The 24969-nt window shown below is 42.9% G+C and overlaps 1 protein-coding gene across 1 annotated transcript in view; it reads left to right on the plus strand.

Moving 5' to 3' along the window:
- Nucleotides 1-24969, plus strand: part of GAD2 (glutamate decarboxylase 2) — a 153986-nt gene that overhangs the window by 108150 nt on the left and 20867 nt on the right. The window contains exons 8-11 of the mRNA XM_040352543.1: nt 2094-2173; nt 9003-9057; nt 11814-11930; nt 19141-19205. Coding sequence (XP_040208477.1) covers nt 2094-2173; nt 9003-9057; nt 11814-11930; nt 19141-19205 — 317 coding nt within the window. The remainder of the gene's footprint in view (nt 1-2093; nt 2174-9002; nt 9058-11813; nt 11931-19140; nt 19206-24969) is intronic.

Here is a 24969-nt window from a genome sequence, read left to right on the forward strand (position 1 = left end):
ATAAAGCACAGTCATGATAAAAAGCCCAAAATTCTACCAAGCTTATATTCATCCTCTCTGCTTCTGACTGACATTCCATTCTTCAGTTCCTTAACTGACCATCTCTGCTAATGCCTGACAGCCCAATCCCTTATGCAAGCCCTTTGAAAATTCCACTAGTACCGGGTATAGAACACCACCCTTGCATGCTCTGCAAAGTGGGCAGGACCATGCATTAAAAAGGTACTTGTGCTTAGGTCATGCAGAGCAAAGCAACACGTTTTTCCTTTTATCCACAACCCAATCTCTACTGTAGCACCTGTTTATCTTTTTATCAACCTTTCTATCAACCCACCACTTCTATCATTGGCTTCCAGGGGCAAAAAGAGCTGCCCTATGTTAAGCTAGATCTATGGTCATTGCTAGATGCTTGCTTGGAGATCTTCTTGAACCTCCAAAACTAGGCCGTATCTACCAATTTTTTGGTTCTCCCTGTTAAATTTTGACCAAATTTTGGACACACTTACATTTTAGCACACTGCACTTTGCATTCTGCCATTACACCTTCTCTAGGTGCCTTAGGTAAATTTAAATCTCCTTAAAGGATCACTAAAGTATTTTTGTTTTTAAATAACAAACATGTTATACTTACTTCCACTGTGCAGCTCGTTTTGCACAGAGTGGCCCCGAACCTGGTCTTCTGGGGTCCCTTGGCGGCTGTCTCGGCACCCCCCCCCCCCCGCAAGGACTCAACACCTTCATGCGAGCTTGCATGGTGTTGAGTTCTTGCGGGCGCGCTCCCGTGATATAGCCGCCGACTGTATCACTCGGCCCCACCCCCCGGCGTGCCGCATCATTGGATGAGATTGACAGCAGCGCGAGCCATTGGCTGTGCTGCTTTCAATCAACCAATGAATGAGCCGGGAAGACGGCTGAGAAGCCTGCGCGGGACGTTCGAGGGGACAGGTAAGTAAAGGGGGGGGTTCGGGGGGCCTCTAATCCGCAGATGTTTTTTCACCTTAATGCATAGAATGCATTAAGGTAAAAAAAACTTTTACCTTTACAACCCCTTTAAAACTCCTGTTCTACTGCCAAAATTGGCAGACTGACACTCTAAGGTGGTTGCTCATGGCTGAACCCTCTCCAGCTCCCCCATGTTCCACTTACAGTTAGGTTCCAGAAATGATACCCTATATTCAATGCTGTATCCTGGCTTAGGTCAACAAGGCCCAGGCCTAGGGCAGCACTTTGCAAGGGGGCTTCACGGAAAGAGTCCCCGCCGGCTTGTGCTACACTGTTGGTGTAACGCAAGCTGCTTCTAATTTTGACTGTTCTATCAGACTGGACCACAAACCTTCCTCATTGTGCTATATGTTTTCTGCTGCACCATTGGCATGGTTATATCTTCTTAGTCCTCTCCATACAAGTATCAGACATTTGTGCTTAAAGTAAAACTATAGGCAACCTTTTTTTTTCATTTTGGATGGAGTAAGGAAGGGTTCTAGCCCCTGTCAGTTTATGTTTTACCATCCCTGTCCCATTGCAGAGATTTCCCTTCACTTCCTGCCCCATAGCCAAACAGGAAGTGAGAGGAAATCTATGCTAATTAAGGGAACCCATTGCCCCCCCAGGCCCTAAGAACTAGTGTCCCCACTCGAAAATTTCAGAGTGGGTCTTAAACAGACAGGAGTGTGTCCTTGACAGGAAGGGTGGGTCATATGTAAATTAGGGGGTGCACAAGTTTAGTCAGGCCTAGGACAGCACAAAACCTAAATACACTACTGCCTATATTCAGGAATCAGGGCATAGTCTTACAAGTAATTTATACATTTGATGATAATGTAGAATGATGAGTTTCGACATACATAAGATCATCATTAGTTACTCTCTGCCAGAACTTGATGATTTTTTTTGTTTTTATTACGTGTATTTTACTTTGAAAGGTAGGCAAGTAAAGTCATTTTTTTGCCTATATAAATGTACAAAATGCTTTAAGAGATAATCAGTTAATCACCAGTTTGCTGTGAAGAACATTTTAAGGCAGAAGCCATTAAATGCTATAAAAACTCAAGAAATGTACTGATTTAATCGTAACTCCATATGCTCTTTTTCAGAGTCACTTTTCAGTAAAGAAGGGTGCTGCTGCCTTGGGTATTGGCACCGACAGTGTGTTCCTTATCAAGTGCGATGAAAGGTACGCAAGAACTTCTAAATGTAATTTAACATCAAAGATTAGAGCTTGAGTCATTCGCTGATTTAGGTCACAGAAACACGACACGTAGAGAGAATGAGCCGTCACGAAATGTAATCTGTTTGTTCACATTTATTGCTATAAAACATGGTGACCTCAATTCACCTGAAGTTGTCAAGTGTATTCAAACATGGCATTGTGAATGTGACAAGCAGTTATATAGTCATTGAGACTAAAGAACAATATAAAACCTATGAAGTTTAGTCCTTCAAAACTACTTTGTAAGTACAACACAAAAAGGACAGATAGATAGAGAAATTGTAATATTATGTATTGTCTTTATTAAATGATATGTGAACCCTTACCTGTTAATACAACCCATTCAGTTTAAATTAAAAATTCAAGGTAAAACAAATGTATATATGCATACTATATATATATATATATATATATATATATATATATATATATATATATATATATATATATATATATATGAATGAAATGTTGGGACAACAAATACTGTAAGGTCAATACTAAGTATAAAATGATTTCTAGAAAAAGGAGCTGTCTCTAATCTAATTTTCACAAATTTCCATGCTCTTCTTACCTGTTGTTTACATTGCTCAATAACTTAAGTTAAAACTCACAAACAAAATGATCAGTGAGAATCACTGATCCCTGTAAATCCATTCCATCTCCTTTCCTACCTTCTCTTTTCATATATGGTTTTGTCATTTAGAGGTAGAGTTTTGGGAAACTTGATCAGCCTATTTACAGTATATGGGCATTAATATGGAGTCATCCCCAAACCTCGATATTGCTTTACCAGCCACCACTTTTCTAGGAAGGCTTTCCAAAAGATTGTGTGTCTGGGAATTTCTTTCCATTCATTTATAAGAGAATTTGTGAGATCAGGCATGGATGTTGGATGAGAAGACCTGAACTGCAATTAGCATTCCAATTCATCCTGAAGGGGCCAGATTCAAGAAGCAATTGCGCCCGTGTAACCATAGGTTACACGGCGCAATTGCTTACTTGCTCCGGCGATACGAATGCTCCTGATTCAGGAACATCGCTACGCCGACTGCAGCCTAAAATCTGCACGGCATAAGGCTCTTATGCCACGCAGATTTTAGGCTGCATTCTAGCGAAAACCGCTAGGGGGCGCTCCCATTGTGATCTGTGTAAAGTATGCAAATTGCATACTAACACCGATTCACAAACTTGCGCTGGCCCTGCGTACGCAAATTACGTAATTTGCGTACGTCGGGTTTCGCGCAACGTTACACATCTTAATAGCAGGCGCAGCCAATGCTATAGGATGGCCACGTTCCCGCGTTGCGACGTTCAAATTTTACGTCATTTGCGTAAGTGGATCGTGAATGGCGCTGGACGCCATTCACGTTCACTTTGAAGCAAATGACGTCCTTGCGACGTCATTTGCCGCAATGCACGTCGGGAAAGTTTCCAGACAGAGCATGCGCTCTACGCTCGGCGCGGGAGCGTGCCTAATTTAAATGATTCCCGCCCCCGGCGGGATCATTTACATTAGGCGCCCGTACGCCGGGCAAAGTAACACAGCGCCCCCGCAATTTACGGAGCTTCTGCTCCGTGAATCGCGGGCAGCGCAGAAAATTTGCGCGGACGCAGGGCAAAAAGGCTGCCCTGTGCCTGCATAAGAAAGGCGCAGATTCTTACTGAATCTGGGCCAGTTGGGTTGAGGTTAGGGACATGCGGGATTCACAACTTCCTGCACACCAAACTCATTAAACCATGTCTTTGATGTTATGGATTTGTGCAACAAAACTCAATCATTTGGATGGGCATCCTTAGCCTTTTGCTTTTGGGCATATAGTGTATGTCTTGTATGCGCAATGTATTACACATATTTATAAAATAAAATATGTTACATTAATAGTAAAAAATATGAATCAACTGTTTAAACATGTATAAGCTGAAAAAAGGTTTTATAATTCAGGGCTTACCAGAGGGGCCACTGGTATTAAATGGGTCTCTCTTACCTGTCCAAAGGCTGCCAGCCCAAGTACCAGTTCTAAAGCACACTGACAAACACAGGTTCAGTGTAGGGGTATTTCTTTTAATTTTTATTGTAGAACTTGAACAGGAGAGAGAGGTAAGGTTGTGGGATACTCCAAAAATGCAAAAATGATAGCAGGTACAGGAGGACAGATTCTCAAGCAAAAATCCTTCATCAGCAGGATTAAATATTTATTGAGGTGAAGCGGACAGCCAGTCCCTCTGAGACTCTGTAAAAGCAGTCACAGTCCTTATAGCTACCTTTGACATCTAACCCTCAAAGCTCAGGCACACCTGAAGCTCCAGGCAAGAGGCCCTGCTCTCAATGTCAAGATAGAGCTCTCCAACCAGCTTTCCTGCAACACTTTTCAGTGAAAGGGGTCCTTTTCCAGCCCAGCTTCCCAAGGTAGTGTTCTTCGGCAGATGTCTTTCAGGCCCTCAGCCAAGCATAACATCTGTTCTGTAGCCCAGTCTGCCTCCCAGGAGCAGACACCCCAGGAGAAGAAAACTCTGAACAGCCCTCCCATACATTTATCTTCTTCTCAGTCACCTTCTGGGTACCCCCCCCCTCAGGGATTGGCAATAGAGGTCTTCCAAAGGCAGGTAAGAGAAATCAACCACCAGACTTAGAGAGTCCTGGGCAGACCTGAAAAATAAATTGTAAAGAAAAACAACTGTTATTCCATACCGTGCTAAACACATAAATGTGAAATAATTAATGAATACAATGTGATTAAATAAATTACAAATTAATCAAATTAATATAAACTAATACATTAATAAATGTCCAATGGTCCACTACCAAATAAATTATCCCACACAAAGTGCCGATTGTGTCTTCCAATTCATCAAATGTGACGATGAAAAACAATAAACAAAAGTGTCTCCAAAAGTGCATCTCCTTCCACCAACTTCTAGGTAAGGATCCTACTCACCGGATAGAAATGACACTCACGACAGGTAATCAAAACCAGCAAAGCAAACAGATATCTGGAAACAGCAGCTCAAATATAGGCACGATTATAAATCGAATATGGTATATACTGTAAATCAAGATGAAAAGAACAGAAGATCCTCATAGTGCAGTAACATTTAAAAGGGTAATTTATTAAAACACATACAGGTTACACTTACAAGCAGGAGATAAAATCATGTTCATAAGAAGTGGCAGGGACGTCGTCCATGTTCCACCTGCATTCCAATGAGTGGCGGAAGTGACGTGGTAGCGTTTGGTCCGCAACATCTGACGTCATCAGGGGTCATTCATCAAGGAGTTTGTAGATCCCTTTATCTTTTTTCTGAAAAATAAATTGCAGTTCAGCTGGGTACAGCAGTGCCAAAACTAAATTTAACCAGCCTGGGGCAAGGCCTTTTTTAGTAATAATAATTATTATTATTATAATAAAAATATTGACTTAAACCATTATAGTTTCTCTCTGAAGTGAACATGACAGGCAATAAAAGTACATTTGTTATCCCTTTGATTGTGCATTGTTTGCTTGACGAGAGGGGGCTCAGATCTACAGTCCTACTCCCGCTCTTACGTGGAATAAATCCCCACCCCACAACAAATATGACACATTCCCATCAAGTCTATGAAAATAAATAAAGTATAAAAAAGTCAAATCTGTATTTAGTTGCCTGCCAGGAGTTAAAGTGGTTCTAAAGTCAGAAGTTTTTTTTTATCTTAAAGTGGATGTAAACCCCAAATTTTTTTTTATGTCACAATGTAGAGTATAAGATTTCCTATCATCTGTGCCCAGTCTTGCCACACAGAGTTAATCCAGCGCTGAGCAATCCTCTTTTAATGTTCAGTGAAAATTAACAGAATTCCAGATAAAAACTTGCCAAATTATAAAGTCTGTTTCTCTGTTCTTGCTCTGTGTTACAGGTTATTTACATATCTAGCTTGGACATGTTTATCATATGTTATGTTATGTTTATCATAATATGAGGTCATCCAAAGTTCATTGTATATTACCAGGATGTGTTATGTGGGGGAGGGGTGGATTTCTCACTTTTTATACTGTGAATCACCTCATATTATGATAAACATAACATAACATATGATAAACATGTCCAAGCTAAATATGTAAATAACCTGTCACTCAAAGCAAGGAGACATAAACTGACTTTTTATTTAGGCAGGTTTTTATCTGTAATTCTGTTAATTTTCACTGAACATTAAAAGAGGATTGCTCAGCGCTGGATTAACTCTGTGTGGCAAGACTGGGCACAGATGATAGGAAATCTTATACTCTACATTGTGACATAAAAAAAAAATGTTTGGGGTTTACATCCACTTTAATGCATTCTATGCATTAAGATAAAAAACCTTCTGTGTGCAGCAGATCCCCTCAGCCTCCCTAATACTTACCTGAGCCCATCTTAATCCAGCAATGCTGCACTGAACCGTGGCTCCGTGTCTGAATGGACGCACAGAGCAGCGGTTCAGCTTGGGTGCCCCCATAACAAGCTGCTTGCTGTGAGTGCACTCGGCAGGAGGCAGGTGGAAGCACCAGCGAGGGACACAAGAAGAGGAGGATCTGGACTGCTCTGTGCAAAACCACTGCACAGAGCAGTTTTTTTAAAAAAAATAGACTTTAGTATCACTTTAAGATTCTAGGTGTGTCTATTCCACAGTTATCCTCTACCTACCCAAGTTCAAGTTCTATAATATAGCAGCAGAAAAAGCACACCCCTAGACTGGTTAATGAGTCTGAAGAGTGATCAGAACTGTGTGCCTGGCTGTGGGGCAATTCCTGGGAAAAGAACCCTGAGCATCTACTCAATGGCTCCTCCGGGGATAGTGCTACATACAGTGGGGATCGAAAGTTTGGGCACCCCAGGTAAGAATTTGTATTAATGTGCATAACGAAGCCAAGGAAAGATGGAAACATCTCCAAAAGGCATCAAATTACAGATTAGACATTATAATATGTCAAAAAAAGTTAGATTTTATTTCCATCATTTACACTTTCAAAATTACAGAAAACAAAGAAAAATGGCGTCTGCAAAAGTTTGGGCACTCTGCACAGTTAATATCTTGTACTGCCCCCTTTGGCAAGTATCGCAGCTTGTAAACGCTTTTTGTAGCCAGCCAAGAGTCTTTCAATTCTTGTTTGAGGTATCTTTGCCCATTCTTCCTTACAAAAGTCTTCCAGTTCTTTGAGATTTCTGGGCTGTCTGTCACGCACTGCTCTTTTAAGGTCTATCCATAGATTTTCAATTATGTTGAGGTCAGGAGATTGTGAAGGCCATGGCAAAACCTTCAGTTTACGCCTCTTGATGTAATCCCCCGTGGATTTTGAGGTGTGTTTAGGATCATTATCCATTTGTAGAAGCCATCCTCTCTTTAACTTCAGCTTTTTCACAGATGGCATCAAGTTACCATCCAAAATTTTGCTGAAATTTTATTGAATCCATTTTTCCTTCTACTCGTGAAATGTTCCCTGTGCCACTGGCTGCAATACAACCCCAAAGCATGATTGATCCACCCCCATGCTTAACAGTTGGACAGAGGTTATTTTCATTAAATTCTGTGCCCTTTCTTCTCCAAATGTACCTTTGCTCATTCCGGCCAAAAAGTTATATTTTAACCTCATCGGTCCACAGAACTTGTTTCCAAAATGCATCAGGCTTGTCTATATGTTCATTTGCAAAGTTCAAACGCTGATTTTTGTAGTGAGGACGTAGAAGAGGTTTTCTTCTGATGACTCTTCCATGAAGACCATATTTGTACAAGTATCTCTTTATAGTGGAATAGTGTACCACAACTTCAGTGTCTGCCAGATCTTTCTGGAGCGATCATGCAGTCAAACGTGGGTTTTGAATTGCTTTTCTCACAATCCTGCAAGCTGTTCTGTCTGATATTTTTCTTGGTCTTCCAGATCTTGCTTTAACTTCCACTATTCCTGATGACTGCCATTTCTTAATTACATTCCGAACAGAGGATATTGACATATGAAAACGCTTTGCTATCTTCTTATAGCCTTCTCCAGCTTTGTGAGCGTCAACTATTTTCAGTTTCAGTTTTCTAGACAACTGCTTAAAAGAACCCATGGTGCAGATTGTTGGGGCAAGGTCAGATGAGTCTGGGCATTTAAAACCTTTGAGATTGACATCACCTGGTCTTCCCAGACGATGATTGAGAACAATCCATGACACTGGCAGGTCTCAGCTTTGCAAAGGGGGCAGTGCATGCTATAAATTCTGCAGGGTGCCCAAACTTTTGCAGACGACATTTTTTTGTTTTCTGTAATTTTGAAAGTGTAAATGATAGAAATAAAATCAATTTTTTTTAACATATTATAAGAATGTCTAATCTGTAATTTGATGCCTTTTGGAGATTTTTCCATCTTTCCTTGGCTTCGTTATGCACATTAATACAAATTTTTACCTGGGGTGCCCAAACTTTCGATCCCCACTGTATACTTACCTAAGCCCGATCTCGGGCAGTTGTGCTTCGAACAGGTTTTGCTAGACAGAAAAGTTTTAGCTAGACACACACTTTAATATGTATGTTTATGATTAGTTTTGTTGTCTAAAATCCTAATTACAGTATATTAATCATAGACTAAAATGGCCATTATGTCTTATGCACTGCTGCCAATGATTTCATAGTACGTTCTTATAAATTTCTAACAAAACTTTGAAGTTCTAACCTACTTATTTTCATCGATGTGATAGAAATTACTATGAGCTACATTATCCGCTGTTATTAAATTCTTATGATTTGGCAAAGGGAAATACACGCATTGGAAAATATTTACTTTTATGCTCCTAATTGCAGGGGGAAAATGATTCCATCAGATCTTGAAAGGAGAATCATTGAAGCCAAGCAGAAAGTATGGACCATTCATTCCCTATAAGTGTTCCATCCCACCATTATTTTTAGCAGAAAAGGTTGTAGCTGTTAAAATCTCTAGAAGCAGGAACATCTGGTGGTTTATTATATGTGTAGGATAAATGATAGAATGCACACATGGCTGATTTATAATGAATACTATCTTCCTGCTGTGGAAAGGTTACCTTTGTGACCTCTGACCCCTGACTTTCAAGCTAAAGTGTCGGACTTAAAGATATGGGAGGGGGGCATTATAAATCTTGCGGTCTCAAGGCCCAGCGACCAGTATTGCCTGTGGTGTCCCTGCAGCTAATCTTTCCCCATTACTGACCTACTTACTTATTCTACACTGTTTCTATGTGTGGAACAGCCATCTTGGTAGAAGAAGGGCTTTTGCTTCCTCCTGTCAGAGTTTTAGGCAAGAACTTCAGTGAGCCGCACAGCTTTGACATCTCACTTTTAGTGCCGGTTCACACTACTGCGACTTGGGATCCGACTTGTGGGGCCCCAAGTCGTGCGACATGAGAAATTCCATTGAAGTGAATGAGAGCCATCTTAATGTACACTACTGAAGTCACTCCGACTTCAGAAAAGGTTCCTGTACTACTTCAAGGCGACTATTAGTACCCATTGATTTCAATGGAAGTTTCCTCCAAAGTTGGATCACTGTCTTAACTAAAGCAACTTTACAGGAAAAGAAAATAGTTTACTGAGGCAAACCCCTCCCTCCCACAGAGCTGATTATTCTGTGATTGGCCACTGCCAAAGTCGCCTGTCCTGGAGGCAACTTTAAAGCGGATGTGCCATAAAAAAAAAAATTAAAAGCCAGCAGCTACAAATACTGCAGCTCCTGACTTTTAATATTAGGACACTTACCTGTCCTGGAGTCCAGTGCCGTCCGCAGCAGAGGACGAGCGATCGCTCGTCACTCTGCTGCTCCCCCCGCCATCTGCCCGGTTCCCTACGGCACATGCGCGAGTCACGATGCGCCTGCCGATTGGCTCCCGCTGTGTACTGGGAGCCGAGTGTTCCCAGCACACAACGGGGGGGGGGGGGCAGCGCGAGGTGATGCCATGCCCGCAGTCTGTTCGAGACTGTTGTGGCGGGAAGTGGGTGCAAATACCTGGCTTTAGACAGGTATCTGCACCCCCCTGAAAGGTGTCAAATGTGACACCTGAGATGGGAGGGTTCCGATCAGCGTGAGTTCCACTTTAGGGTGGAGCTCCGCATTAAGTCGCATTGTAAGTTGCTCCAAGTCGCACTGAAGTCGCCTTGCAAAGTCGTGCTGTAAGTCGGGTTGCCTCTGTGTGAACCGGCACTAACTCTCCTGAGACTAGAAGTCAGAGACAACAATGCTTTAGATATCACACTGCAAGTATACACCTATTAAGGCTGTAGGCACAGGAGTGCCTAGGCACACTCACATACCAGGAAATGCTCTGCTACTGTATATTTTTAAGGAGGAATTAAATTTTCACTTTCTGAGTTCAGTTCCACTTTAAACCAAAGACAAATAAACCACCACTGGGTGCAAGAAGCAAAGATCAATATATGAACTCAACAAAAACAAATCCCCTGGCAAAAAGTATCCACACTACCATGTACTGATACATATATAACAAAAAAAAAGTGTATTAATAAATACCAAAATGCATTTCATAAAAATCAGACAAACCTGTTTTATTGCTGAAAATGAGAAATGAGACTGTACTGAAAAAACTGAGAGTGGTGCAAACACCAGGGCTGCCGATATATGTAAAGCATCAGTATCTGCACAGTTGAAGTGATCTCTACGCATGGATTGTCTTCTATAGTTAGTTAAATCTGTTGGCACTCATATAGCACTTTCTTTTATTAGCCGTAATCATTTATTTTACATGCATATCTATCTTCCTGATAGATGTCCATTGTTCTAGGTCTTGAGTTATCATATTTATGACATGGGTCACACCAACCAGGGACTGGATGGTTGGTGGTATGAGTTTTAGATGCATGTTTTTTTTTTATGTTTTTATTATGTGCCATGTGCTTCGTAGGGATTGCAAGTAGGCTATCGTTGGTGTCTGATTTGTATAAAACAGGTTATGGTATTTAATAATACAGTGGAACCTCGGATTGCGAGTGTTGTCTCACAAATAGAGCAGGATTCAGGCCAAAGCAGTGTGCAGTACTGCTTTTGGCCTGAGTTGGGGGGCCCAGCCGATTGCCGCAGTTCAGAAATGCACGGAAAAGCCAGAGGACAGTTCGGCGGTCCTCGGCAAACCTTGGAAAGGCTTGTGAACGGAGTCTTTTTGAGGTTTGTCAAGGTCAGCCGAACTGTCCTCGGGCCTTTCCCCCCATTTCCGAGGCTCTCTGGCACCGCCGACTCTGGCCGCATGCGATATTGCATGCCATTGAAGTCAATTCGGAACAAATTATTTTAGTTTCCATTGACTTCAATGGGGAAACTCACTTTACAATGCGAGTACTTTTGATTACGAGTATTTTCCTGGAACGGATTATGCTTGTAATCCAAGGTTCCACTGTAAACTTTTTCTTGTTATATTTGTATCACGGGTATTTGTTTTTAATAAGTTCAGTTACACTTTAAAAGAACTCATGTTATTCAGTCCAAAACTAATTGAGGGTCCCATCTGTAGTTTTTAGTGAACAAAGGAAAGCAGTCTGGACTAGTACATTCAACAGAACATCATCTATTTTTTCAATAAAGATATTTACCGTCAATAAATATTGGAAAATCTTTGTTTCCTTTTGCAGGGATTTGTTCCATTCTTTGTCAGTGCGACAGCAGGTACCACAGTTTATGGTGCTTTTGATCCTCTTGTTGCAATCTCTGACGTCTGCAGAAAGTACAAGATATGGCTGCATGTTGATGTAAGTATCTGCTCTTATGCGCTCATTGTTACTATCCAAGCAGTACCAAAAGAGATTGTCCCTTCCTGCATTCTCTAGATCAGGGGTTAGCAACCTGTAGATCACGATCTACCATTAGATCACAGAGACAGCTGACTGGTAGATCTCAGTCTGGGCTTACTGACTTGTCATCCAGGGCATCTAACAGAGTGCAATGCATAGAAGCTACTTGTAAAGTTGGAGCTGTAGTAGGAAGCAAGAGCTGCATAAGCTGATGCCTCCTCTGTACTGCTGGCTCCTGTCCCATTTGAGTGATACCAACTCTCTTATCCCAGCTAGCGGTGTCCAGAGTGGTGTCAGCAGCAGGAAAAAAGAGATCTTCAGGTTAGTGTGAAGCAATACACTGAACATAATGGGCTGCTTTCATACTGATGTGCTGCGGTTTACCCACACCGCGGGTGCAGTGTAGTGTATCTGCAGCTTTCCTGTGGGTTTGCTGCGCTTAGCCATAGACTTCTATTATATTCTGCGGGTTTGGTGCACTTTCTGAAAACGGCTTATTCACAAGTGAAGCAGACAATACTGCTCCCCTCAAAAAAGTGATCTGAGTTTGTTTGACAGGTGGCAAGGAGGCAATATGTTGCCTCCTCAACACCTAATTTAAACCCACAATTGCCGTGCAATGCATGCGTTTGCGACATGGTAGTTCGGCAATTAGAGGTTTAAATCTGATGTAAGGAGTGGACACTGCCCAGTGATCTTTGACTTCTCCCATGTTGTTCAGGTAGATCTCTACCTCATTGAGGTTGCCTACCCTTGCTCTAGATTATCCTGCTATTGTATGAGTCTTTCATATTATTAATCAGGGCATGTAGCACAGCCTGGATCCAGGGGTCAAGTCCTGGGGAAAAAAGTGTGGGAACTCCCACCAAAGATCCACTCCCCCACCAAAAAAAGAATGATACGCTCATATGCATAATTACTAAACCGCATGTTTTTTTGTACCTTAGTAATCCTTTGTGTTACTGGCTGCTTCCTGTATATGGATTCATCGGGTAGCGTCACTTCCTCAATACCGCAATGTCTCCTGGGAGCTTTTGCCATTGTTCCCAGGAGACATTGCGGAGGTCTGCCTTTAAGCAAGTTCTTTCTAACTCGCCGCTTAGTGAAGTATTGGCTCGGGCGGCTCGGCTGCTCTAGTCCTGCAAAGGGAACTGCGTTCCTGCTGTGAAAAAAGTGCAGGGACTCCGTTCCCACGCGTTCCCGCAGGACTTGAGCCCTGCCTGGATCTCATTATTCATTCCTTACTAGCCCATGTGAGCCTGAAAGGACAGCTTCATCTTTGAGCTGGACAACAACAAGCAAGGAGGCCGCACCAGCCTAGTGCATTGTCAATGGTACCATATATTAGAATGTTAACATGGACAGTTATACTCACAAAGACAAACTGTACCCTCAATTGTTAGTGTTAACAACCGCAGAATAAACATTCTACTGATACCAGTGTCCACATTCCCAGCATGTTTTGTTTCCCCCACATCACTGTACATGGATTGCACTTTGGTATCAGGCCTTCCTCTCCGGTATCTGCCCTACAGTCTGTCACATCATGGCATGCACTGTCTACAGTAGTTTTTCTAGCACTGCACTACATTTTTGGTAGCCTTCCTCATATTATACTATTTCTGAAATATAATTTTGCTGCATTCACAATCTTCACGTTATGAGTTTTATGGTATTTGGACTTGGAGCCCTCAGGCTGCTGCCTTGTAACTGATATTCTAAACTTAAAGGAGTTGTAAAGGAAAAACATTTTTTGCCTAAAATTAATGTCTGCAAGGTAGACAGACAGAATAGTGTAATGATTCTGTTAAAAAACGAGTAAATACCTATTAAATTCCTTCATCTATATCACCTCCGGCATTCTAGTTTCTGTTCTCTCATTCATTTCCTGGTTTGCATCGCTCGTTCATGTAAGAACTACATTTCCCAGTATGCATTGCGGCACGCCCAGTAATTTACACCTCCTTGAAGTCTCTAACATGTAGAGAGCGTCCTGCCGCACAGATGTAGTTTCCAGGAGGGGGTGAGAACATTACTGACCACCTCAGTAAAGCCTCCCTTCACGGTGGTCAGTAAAATCAGATAAGCAGGAAGTGAACAGAACAGAGAATAAATAGAGCAACTTCTGAGCAAAAATAAACAAACAGGAAGTAAAAAGAGGAATGTCTGCAGGTAAAGGATGCTTATTATGAAAAAAAAAATGTTTTCCTTTACAACCCCTTTAAATGCTGTTATTGCTGTCCTCTTGCTGTCATAGATGAGATAAGACTCCAAAATACATATTATTATTATTATTATTAATATACAGGATTTATATAGTGTTAACATTTTGCACAGCACTTTAAAAAATAAAGGCAGACAGTACAGATACAATACAAATAAATGAAACCATGGGGGGGACTTTGAGGCACCAATAACCATCAACACATGTATATAAAATGACAAAGATTTTATTAAAGCATGATTAAAAACATCAAAGGGAATAAGACATAATATATGCAAAGTAGTTGGGAAACAAAACATATGTTGCTCTCGGTCTGCCACAGGGGCTGCAAAGCCCAATGGTGACCCCTATGCGTTTCAATTTGTAGAGTCTTCTTCAGGGAGTTCTGGTGGACAGATATAATCCTAAATTTAAAAATCAGCAAGAGAATGATCATCCTAAATCATCCTATATTTTATATACATTTGTTGATGGTTATTAGTGAAAGTTTCCCCCATGACTGTATATATTTGTGCTGTGTATTTTGGGATTGGCACCTCCACCAGTGAGATCCTTAGGCAAAGCAAGAAAGTTAAGGGCCCTGCTCCTGATAGCTTACAATCTAATCAAGTGATACAAAAGGTAATAATCGTGGGTAGATGAGTTGTTTAAGCAAATAAATAGAGTTGTTAGACAGAGGTGGGATAGGCTAAGGTCAGAGTAGGGGATAGCTGTACAGATTGCACTGCCTAAAGGCAGAATAGGAGATAGCTGTACAGGTTGGAGTAAGCAGTTCCAGGAGGAGAGTAAGGGAGGAGGTAATTAAAGCGGATCTCCCACGCAAAACACATTTCTTTCTTAAGGGCTAGCTAAACTGTTAATGCCACTAATTTGCAAAACTCACGTTTTCTGTCTCCCGCGGCCGCTCCGCTGCCATTCTGTATTAAATATTAACTTGTATTCTAGCTTCCGTTTCGGTTTCCATTTTAACTGTGGGCATAATCCCACAACCCGGCACTTCTTTCTTCCGGTGGATGCTGTCCCAGCATCCACCGCTCGATCTCGCGCATGCGCATGAGCAACGGGTAGCAGCGGCTTGAGCGTCTGTGTTGCCCGCCCTCCTTCCTTTGTTTATGCCGCGCGTCACTTCCTGCTTAGGAAATAGTGTGATATTTGATCACACGGCTGCGCAGTGAACACAGGGAGCTGCGGAGAGTGCAATGCATTGACAAGGAAGTGACGCAATGCCTGGATAATTCCCGCAGTGAGACAGACCAGAAGGCTCACTACTGTACAGGTACTGTACAGATTTACTTAAAAAAAACATCCGTTTTTATAATGTCATACAGCGGCAGTGTATTTAAATAAATGTTATAATTAGGGTGGAGATCCGCTTTAAGGGATAGAGAGCAAGATGTCTTGAGAAGAGCAAAGATGACGGTTTGGTTGGTATTTTGAGGTGAGGTCTTAGATTGCAAGCTCTAATAAGCAAGGGCCCTCTGATTCCTCTTGTACCAAATTGTACTGTAACTGTAATGTCTGCCTTCATTTTGTAAAGCACTAAGCAAACTGTTGGCACTATATAAATCCTGTATAATAATAATGAGGTTGGTGATGTAGCTGTGGGCAGAGATGTGAATGGCTTTGTATATCAATATTTTGAATTCTAATTTGTTGGCTGACCAGAAGCGAGTTTAGGGATTGTCAGAGAGAGTGAGTGGAGGCTGAGCATTTAGTAAGATGGATGCGTCTGGCAGCAGCTTTCATGATAGGCTTAAGGGGACATAGCCTGTGTAGTGCTAGGCCATTGAGGAGGGAGTACCGGTGGTCAAAGCAGGATCCCCTGTTAAGCACTAATCTCTTCGGCTAAGCCTGCTCTACTTTCCGATAAACCCCTTTACTCCATCCTTTCTACTAAGCGCTGGAGGTGACATGTGTTTGTAGTGTTGGTTAGGTTCTGCATGGCCTAGTTACTCTACACCAGCCATCCCTTGCTATAGATTATTTACTGAACAGAAGATATCAATCAGAGTGGGAGGAGTTTTTTTGCGGGTAGTAAAATATACGTTTGCTAAAGCCAATTAAAACCAAAATATTTTTTTGCAGTCATGGCCTATCGACACTATATTCCCCGTACAGACGACCAAACATGTCTGCTGAAACTGGTCTGCGGACCAGTTTCAGCAGACATGTTCGGTCGTGTGTAGGCCCGAGCGTGCAGGATTCCAGCAAACATTTGCCCGCCGGGCCTTTTCCCAGCGGGCAAATATTCCTGGACTTGTTTTAAAACAGTCCGCTGGAATCCTGCCCGCTCGGACATGTTCGGTCGTCTGTACAGACCTACCGTACATGTCCGAGCGCCCGCCATCCCTCGCATGCGTCGAATGACTTAGACGCATGCGTGGAAGCATTTAACTGGCAGGCCCGCCCACGTCGCCGCGTCATTGTCGCGGCGACAACGCGGACACGCCCCGGGTATTGTTTACGCATGGCTTTCTGTACGATGGTTAGTACAGCCATCGTACAGAAAGCCCCGGGCAGACATGTACGGTGAAAACGGTCTGGCGGACCGGTTTCATCGTACATGTTTGCTGGTGTGTACACGGCCTCAGGCATTAGGTAAAAGATCCAGACAAGGTGATCTAGATAAAGACTTTGGGGCAGATCCTCAAAGAAATTTCGCCAGCGTATCTGTTGATACGCCGCCTAATTTCAAATTTTGCACGTCGTATCTTTGTTTTGGTATCCACCAAACAAGATACGACGGCATCTGTGTTAGATCCGACAGGCGTACGCCATAGTACGCCGTCGGATCTAAGATGCAATTTTCCGGCGGCCACTGGGTGGCGTTCACGTCGTAATCCGTGTTGATTATGCAAATTAGCTATTTCCGACGATCCACGAACGTACGAGCGTCCGTCGCATTCTTTTACGTCGTTTCCCTTCGGCTTTTTCCGGCATATAGTTAAAGCTGCTATCTGGTGGCGTACTCAATGTTAAGTATGGCCGTCGTTCCCCCGTATAATTTTGAAAATTTTACGTCGTTTGCGTAAGTCGTCCGTGAATGGGGCTGGACGCCATTTACGTTCACGTCGAAACCAATGACGTCCTTGCGACGTCATTTGGAGCAATGCACCCTGGGAGTTTTGACGGACAGGACATGCGCAGTTCGTTCGGCGCGGGGACGCGCTTCATTTAACCACTTCAATACCCGCCCATTGTCATTTGACGTCCACAGATGGGATCTCCCATCCTGGGTGGACGTCAAATGACGTCCTGGGCTTTGCGGGTGAATATCTGAATGATGCCTGCAGCCAGAGGCATCATCCAGATATTCTTTTGTTCTGCCGGCGATTCTGCGCAGCATAAGAACGATCATAGCGGCGGTTCCGCCGCTTGATCGTTCTTACAGGCGGCGGGAGGGGACATCCCCCCCTCCCGCCGCCATCCGGTGCTTCTCCGGGGTCTCCCGTGCCTTCGGGGGCCCGGAGAAAGAATCGTCCGGCGCTCGCAGGAAGCATAGAGATGACTGGTGACCAGATGGTCACCAGTCATCTCTATGACCGTCGGAGGACCCGGGCGCGATGTGATGACGTCACGCCCGGGTCCCCGTAAGTAAACAAAGCCGCGATTGCGGCTAGTAAGCAACAGTATTCATGAGATCGGTGAATTTTTTTTCACCGATCTCATGGTTTCCAGCCTGGGGGAGAGATGCAGGGTCTTATTGACCCCGCATCTCTCCATAAAGAGGACCTGTCACACACATTCCTATTACAAGGGATGTTTACAAAAAGAAAACAATAAGTAAAAAAATAAATAAAAGAATAAAAAAATATATTAAAACGCCCCTGTCCCCGGTAGCTCGCGCGCAGTAGCGAACGCACACGTAAGTCCCGCCGACATATGTGAACGCCGTTTAAACCACATATGTGAGGTATCGCCGCGTGCGTTAGAGTGCCGGCAACAAATCTAGAACTAGATCTCCTCTGTAAATCTAAACTGGTAACCTGTAAAAAAAAATTAAAGCGTTGCCTATGGAGATTTTTATGTACCGAAGTTTGGCGCCATTCCATGAGTATGCGCAATTTTAAAGCGTGACATGTTAGGTATCTATTTACTCGGTGTAACACAATCTTTCACATTATACCAAAAAATTGGGCTAACTTTACTGTTTTGTTATTTTTTTAATTCATGAAACAATTTTTTTCCAAAAAAAGGGCGTTTGAAAAATTATTGCGCGAATACCGTGCAAGATAAAATGTTGCAATGACCGTCGTTTTATTCCCTAGGGTGTCTGCTAAAAAAACATATATAATATTTGGGGGTTCTGCGTAATTTTCTAGCAAAAGAATAATGATTTTTACATGTAGGAGAGAAGTGCCAGAATAGGCCCGGTAATGAGGTGTGTATAAAAGCCCTGTATTGAAGTGGTTAAATGAAACACGCCCCCTACTTGCCTCATTTGAATTCCACGCTCTTACGCCACGAGAGATACACTACACCGCCCTAACTTATGGCGCGGATTCGTTGAGGATTCAAACCAACTAAAAGTAAGTTTCAGCGGTGTAGCGTATCTTAGATACGCTGCGCCCAGAGCAGATGTATGTGGATCTGTCCCTTTATTTTTGGTACAGGATACATAACAGAGATTTAAAATGTCATGGGACCCACAGTGACAGGTATGTTTTTTCACTTTGGGCTCCCCCACTCTGCTTCTTGAATGTCTTTTTGTGAAACAGACTTAAACTTTGAGTTTAGGTTCCCTTTAAGATAAAATGCAGATATTTCAAGTATAGATACACAAGACTTTAAACCCATCCGGCAGCCAGCCAAGCCCTGCCAAGTGTTTTGGAAAGGAACGAACACTTAAGGCTTGTATTCCTCTAGCAGCAGGTTCAGGTTATGAAGCTTTTATACAAAAGACTTACTGTATGTTACCTGAAAATTTACTTTTTCTTCTCACAGGCGGCATGGGGCGGAGGATTGCTGATGTCAAAAAAACACCGATGGAAGTTGAACGGTGCTGACAAGTGAGAGCCATTTGTTTGTTTGTGTCAGGCCCATTTTCATACCTTAGCTGACTGCAGCAACAAACATGCAGGGAGGAAAGAGAAAGAACTGTATTATTTCCTTCGGCAATTTCTAGTTCATTCACATCACTGGGTGGAAGAAGCAGTGCTGTGACATTTCCTCTGGCCACCCCCGTACTATTTTCCTGGTCTGTCTTTCTCTCCTTGGACTGGTATGAAAGCAGAAATAATTATGTAGAGAGTTGCAGCCTGTAATCGAGCTTAAAAAAAAAAAAAAAAAAAGCTCAGATGAACATCATTTGTAAAAAAAATTACTATAGAAAGTAGCAACAGGCAAATCAATTTGTTTGATTCTATTGGCAGTCTGATGAATTAAAACTGGCAATTTGCAATGTGAATCATCAGCATTAAAGGGGTTGTAAAGTTTTGTTTTTTATTTTCTAAATAGGTTCCTTTAACCACTTAAGGACCGGACCAATATGCTGCTAAATGACCCAAGGGGTTTTTACAATTCGGCACTGCGTCACTTTAACAGACAATTGCGCGGTCGTGCGACGTGGCTCCCAATCAAAATTGGCATCCTTTTTTCCCCACAAATAGAGCTTTCTTTTGATGGTATTTGATCACCTCTGCGATTTTTATTTTTTGCGCTATAAACAAAAATAGAGCGACAATTTAGAAAAAAATGCTATATTTTTTACTTTTTGCTATAATAAATATCCCCCAAAAACATATATAAAACATTATTTTTCCTCAGTTTAGGCCGATACGTATTCTTCTACCTATTTTTGGTAAAAAAAATCGCAATACGCGTTTATCGATTGGTTTGCGGAAAATTTATAGTGTTTACAAAATAGGGGATAGTTTTATTTTTTTTTTATTTTTTTTACTACTAATGGCGGCGATCAGCGATTTTTTTCGTGACTGCGACATTATGGCGGACACTTCGGACAATTTTGACACATTTTTGGGACCATTGTTATTTTCACAGCAAAAAATGCATTTAAATTGCATTGTTTATTGTGAAAATGACAGTTGCAGTTTGGGAGTTAACCACAGGGGGCGCTGTAGGAGTTAGGGTTCACCTAGTGTGTGTTTACAACTGTAGGGGGGTGTGGCTGTAGGTCTGACGTCATCTATCGAGTCTTCCTATAAAAGGGATCACTCGATCGATGCAGCCGCCACAGTGAAGCACGGGGAAGCCGTGTTTACATACGGCTTTCCCCGTTCTTCAGCTCCGGGGAGCGATCGCGAGGGGGCGGCTAGAAAATAAATAGCCTCGCCCTCGTCCCGGATCGCTCCCCGCGGGAATCCGACCGCCGCATGTAACGGGGGGGGTCCCGATCGGACCCCCGACCCACGTCTAGCCAGGGACATACAGGTATGCCAATGTGCCTGTACGTGCCATTCTGCCGACGTATGTGCATGCGGCTGTCGGGAAGTGATTAAGCTAGTACATTTCACTTACTTTTTCCTTTGTTTTCCCTTCTATGGGCCAGATTCTCAGTGGAGATACGACGGCGTATCTCCAGATACGCCGTCGTATCTCTGCGTTGTGCCGTCGTATCTATGCGCCTGATTCTTAGAATCAGTTACGCATAGATATCTGTTAGATCCGACAGGCGTAAGTCTCTTACGCCGTCGGATCGTAACTGCATATTTACGCTGGCCGCTAGGGGCGTGTACGCTGATTTACGCGTCGAAATATGTAAATCAGCTAGATACGCGAATTCATGAACGTACGCCCGGCCGACGTAGTAAAGTTACGCCGTTTACGTTAGGCTTTTCCCGGCGTATAGTTACCCCTGCTATATGGTGGCGTAAGTGCGGCGTACCAATGTTAAGTATGGCCGTCGTTCCTGCGTCGAAATTTGAAAAAGTTACGTCGTTTGCGTAAGTTGTTCGTGATTGGGGCTGGACGTCATTTACGTTCATGTCGAAAGCAATGACGTCCTTGCGGCGTATTAGGAGCAATGCACACTGGGAAATTCCACGGAAGGCGCATGCGCCGTTCGGGAAAACCGTCAATCACGTCGGGTCACAGAACATTAACATAAAACACGCCGCCTGTCCCACATTTGAATTAGGCGGGCTTGCGCCGGCCGATTTACGCTACGCCGCCGCAACTTACGGAGCAAGTGCTTTGAGAATACAGCACTTGCCCGTTTAAGTTGCGGGGGCGCAACGTAAATCAGATACGCTGTTCTATGTGAATCTACCCCTAAATGTTTTTTTTTGTTTGTTTTCTTTGTCTGAATTTCTCACTTCCTGTTCCTCCTCAGTAAGCTGTTCTGGCAGACTAACCCCCAGCCAAGATGATGGGGGCAAGCTTACTGAGGAGAAACAGGAAGTGAGAAATTCAGACAAAGAAAAAAAACATTTAGAAAAGTAAAAGGTTAGTGGCCGACAATGCACTAGCTTAAAGGAACCTATTTAAAAGAAAAAAACCTTTACAACCCCTTTAAAGAGAATGTCAATGGGGAAACCGCTTCAAATACAGGCAGAGGTGGACATAACTGTGCAGCTGCCCAATCCTCCCTATCATTGCCAAATGCCAGGCCAGTCAGAACAGTTTGGAGGTTTATCCGGGGCAGGAACGTTTTGGAGGCTGCTTACACTTCATACCTGAAGCAGTTAGCCCCCTTTGCCCCTAGTGATAGAGTCTCTTACATTTAAGTAGTAAATGGGATCTTTGCTGTAGATGCTTTTATTTGGTCTAAACTAAGTGGTCCAGATTCAGGTAGAATCGCCTTACTCTGCGGCAGCGTAACATATTACATTTACGATACACCGCCGCAAGTTTTACGGGCAAGTGCTTGATTCACAAAGCACTTGCCTGTAAAGTTGCGGTGGCATAGCGTAAATCCGCCTGGCGCAAGCCCGCCTAATTCAAATGGGGTGGGGACCGTTTAAATTAGGCACCATTCACGGACGACTTACGCAAACGACGTTAAATTTCAAATTTCGACGCGGGAACGACGGCCATACTTAACATTGGCTAGACCACCTAGAGGGCAGCTTTATCTTTACGCCGCGTATCTCTACGGAAACGGTGTACATTTACTGCGACGGGCAAAGCGTACGTTCGTGAATCGGCGTAACTAGTCATTTGCATATTCTACGCCGACCGCAATGGAATCACCACCTAGCGGCCGGCCTAGAATTGCAGCCTAAGATCCGACGGTGTAAGTCACTTACACCTGTCGGATCTTAGGGAGATCTATGCGTAACCTGATTCTATGAATCAGGCGCATAGATACGACCTTCGTATCTCAGAGATACCGTCGTCGTATCTCTTTTATGAATCTGGCCCAGTCTTTCAGGCCACAGGGCATAAAGCATAATAGAAGTGAATGGGTAAGCCATTCAGAACATTTCTTTACCACTTTAGAAGCAAATTAATTCACCTAACGAGGAGTCCAGCACACATCCAGTTGGGTTCATGCCAGCAGATTCACTGATAAATCAATGTAACTTTCAATTTTGGGTAGAATTATATCTGATTACACGCTTATAGTTTATGGAGTACTCATAACTCCAAATATCATATACTGTACATATGTGGAAAAATAGAAGCTGCATGTGGTTACTTTTCCTTCTAAAAATGTCTGAATGTAGGAACAAATAAGGCTGTTAAAGGCCATGGTCCTTAATGTTCTTCAATTGTCAACCATAATTAGCCAAAGGTGGGGGGGGGGGGGGTGGACGTGGTCACAGTCTCACCATTATTCCTAAGAATAGTTTTATCTTTTTATTTTAGAGATCCAAATAGCTCCAACATTGGAAAGTGTTTGAGTTTTGTTCCAGACTGAAGAACGTCTTTAAAGTTAAACACTTCAAATTCAGCACAGTAATAAATAAAAGTGGATATCCACTGCAACTTAGCACCACAAACCAAAAACCCTATTTAATTCATTTTTAATATTTAAAGCAAACTCCCCCATCCATCCATCCATCCATGTCTCCATGCTTTATTTTGGTGAGAAATCTCTTTGAAAAACAACCCCCTAGCCATCTTGAATAAGGGCAAAAGATTCATGTAGCATTTACTTCCTGTTCTTAGCTAAAGTATGCATCAGGAGTGTGATTAGCTGAGAAAACCCCTCCTCCTCTCCTCCCCTCCTGAAGACTCCTGGAATGTATGACATAATTTGCCTAGACAGGAAACCAGGAAGTAACTAAAGAAATGTAAATCAAAAAGTTTAAAACAAGTACCGTATTTATCGGCATATAACACACACAGGCGTATAACACGCACCTTAATTTTAAGAGGAAAGTTTCAGGAAAAAAACTCAAATTTTAAAAAAAGAACTTTGAAGTAAAATAAGGGTCAGTGCCCATCATTGCAGCCTGATCAATGCCCATCTGCAGCCCCAAAGTTACCCATCAATGCAGCTTGATCAATGCCCATCTGCAGATTCACAATTGTCCATCAATGCAGCTTGATCAATGCCCATCTACAGCCTCACAATTGCCCATCAATGCCCATCAGCAGCCTCGCCATTGCCCATAAATGCAGCTTAATCAATGCCCAAATGTGGCCTCACAATTGTCCATCAATGCAGCATAATTAATGCCCATCTGCAGCCTCCCCATTGCCATGAATGCAGCCTGATCAATGCCCATCTCAGAGAGGGGGGCGGGATGAGCTCCATCAGATTACATACAGTGAGAATCTCCTGTTTACTCGACGGCCTCTTTAATACAAAGTCCCGCCTCTTGGACCGGCTTCAATGATAGACAGAACACTGGTCCCATACCGGCCCAGGAGACGGGACGTCCTATTACAGAGGCCGCTGAGTAAACAGGAGATTCTCGTTGTATGTAATCTGACAGCGCTCCCCATTCTCTCAGAGGCAGCCCAAATTGCAGTATCTGCGTATAACATGCACACACTATTTGCAACTGATTTGCAGGGTGAAAAAGTGAGTGTTATAGGCCAATAAATACAGTAATTAGTACTTTCCTATCTATTTACTAATGATGGCAACGTAAGGAGTAAAAATAATCAAAGTTGATTTGAAGAGTGAAGTTCCACTTTAAGAAAATACAGTCTTCCTCTCCTTAACTATTGTCAATCATATCATTGGTTCTTTGCTCCCTTTGTAGATTATCTGGTTGCCAGTAACCTGGTGTTTGAAAAGGTTTCTATGTGAAGTCACTCCTCCTCCCCAGTATGCCATAACTGACAAAGCCTGAACCAAAAATAAGATCAGCTCCTTCAATGCACTTGAAAATTTCAGCTTCTTGCTCTGATTGCTGTGTACCTCCTTCAAGTTAATTAAAGCCCAATTAAAATCTCAAGTCTTGTAAATGCATATCAGGTACAGAAAACCTGCAAGTATTCAGAGTCCTACCGCTGATTATGTTTGTAAGACCATGACAGCTAGCGTGGAAAAGCTGCAGAGATAGCCCACTGCACTCTATGGAGTAACAATGTTCTCTCTGCAGACCTCTGTCCACTTTTGAGTCAGAGATAGAGCTTTCAGAACAGCAGGGAGTGTGAGTTTTGCTGATTGGAGAGCTCCAGTTCTGACTCTAAGGCCTCGTACACACGACCGAACATGTCCGCTGAAACTGGTCCTGCGGACCAGTTTCCGCGGACATGTTCGGTCGTGTGTAGGGCCGACCGGACAATTTTACGGCCGACCGGACAGGTTTCCAGCGGACAAATGTTTCTTAGCATGCTAAGAAACATGTCCGCTGGAACCATGTCCGCCGGACATGTCCGATGGTCAGTATGACTCATCGGACATGTCCGCTG

This window comes from Rana temporaria, chromosome 5 (genome assembly GCF_905171775.1).
Source record: "Rana temporaria chromosome 5, aRanTem1.1, whole genome shotgun sequence".
Lineage (NCBI taxonomy): Eukaryota > Metazoa > Chordata > Amphibia > Anura > Ranidae > Rana > Rana temporaria.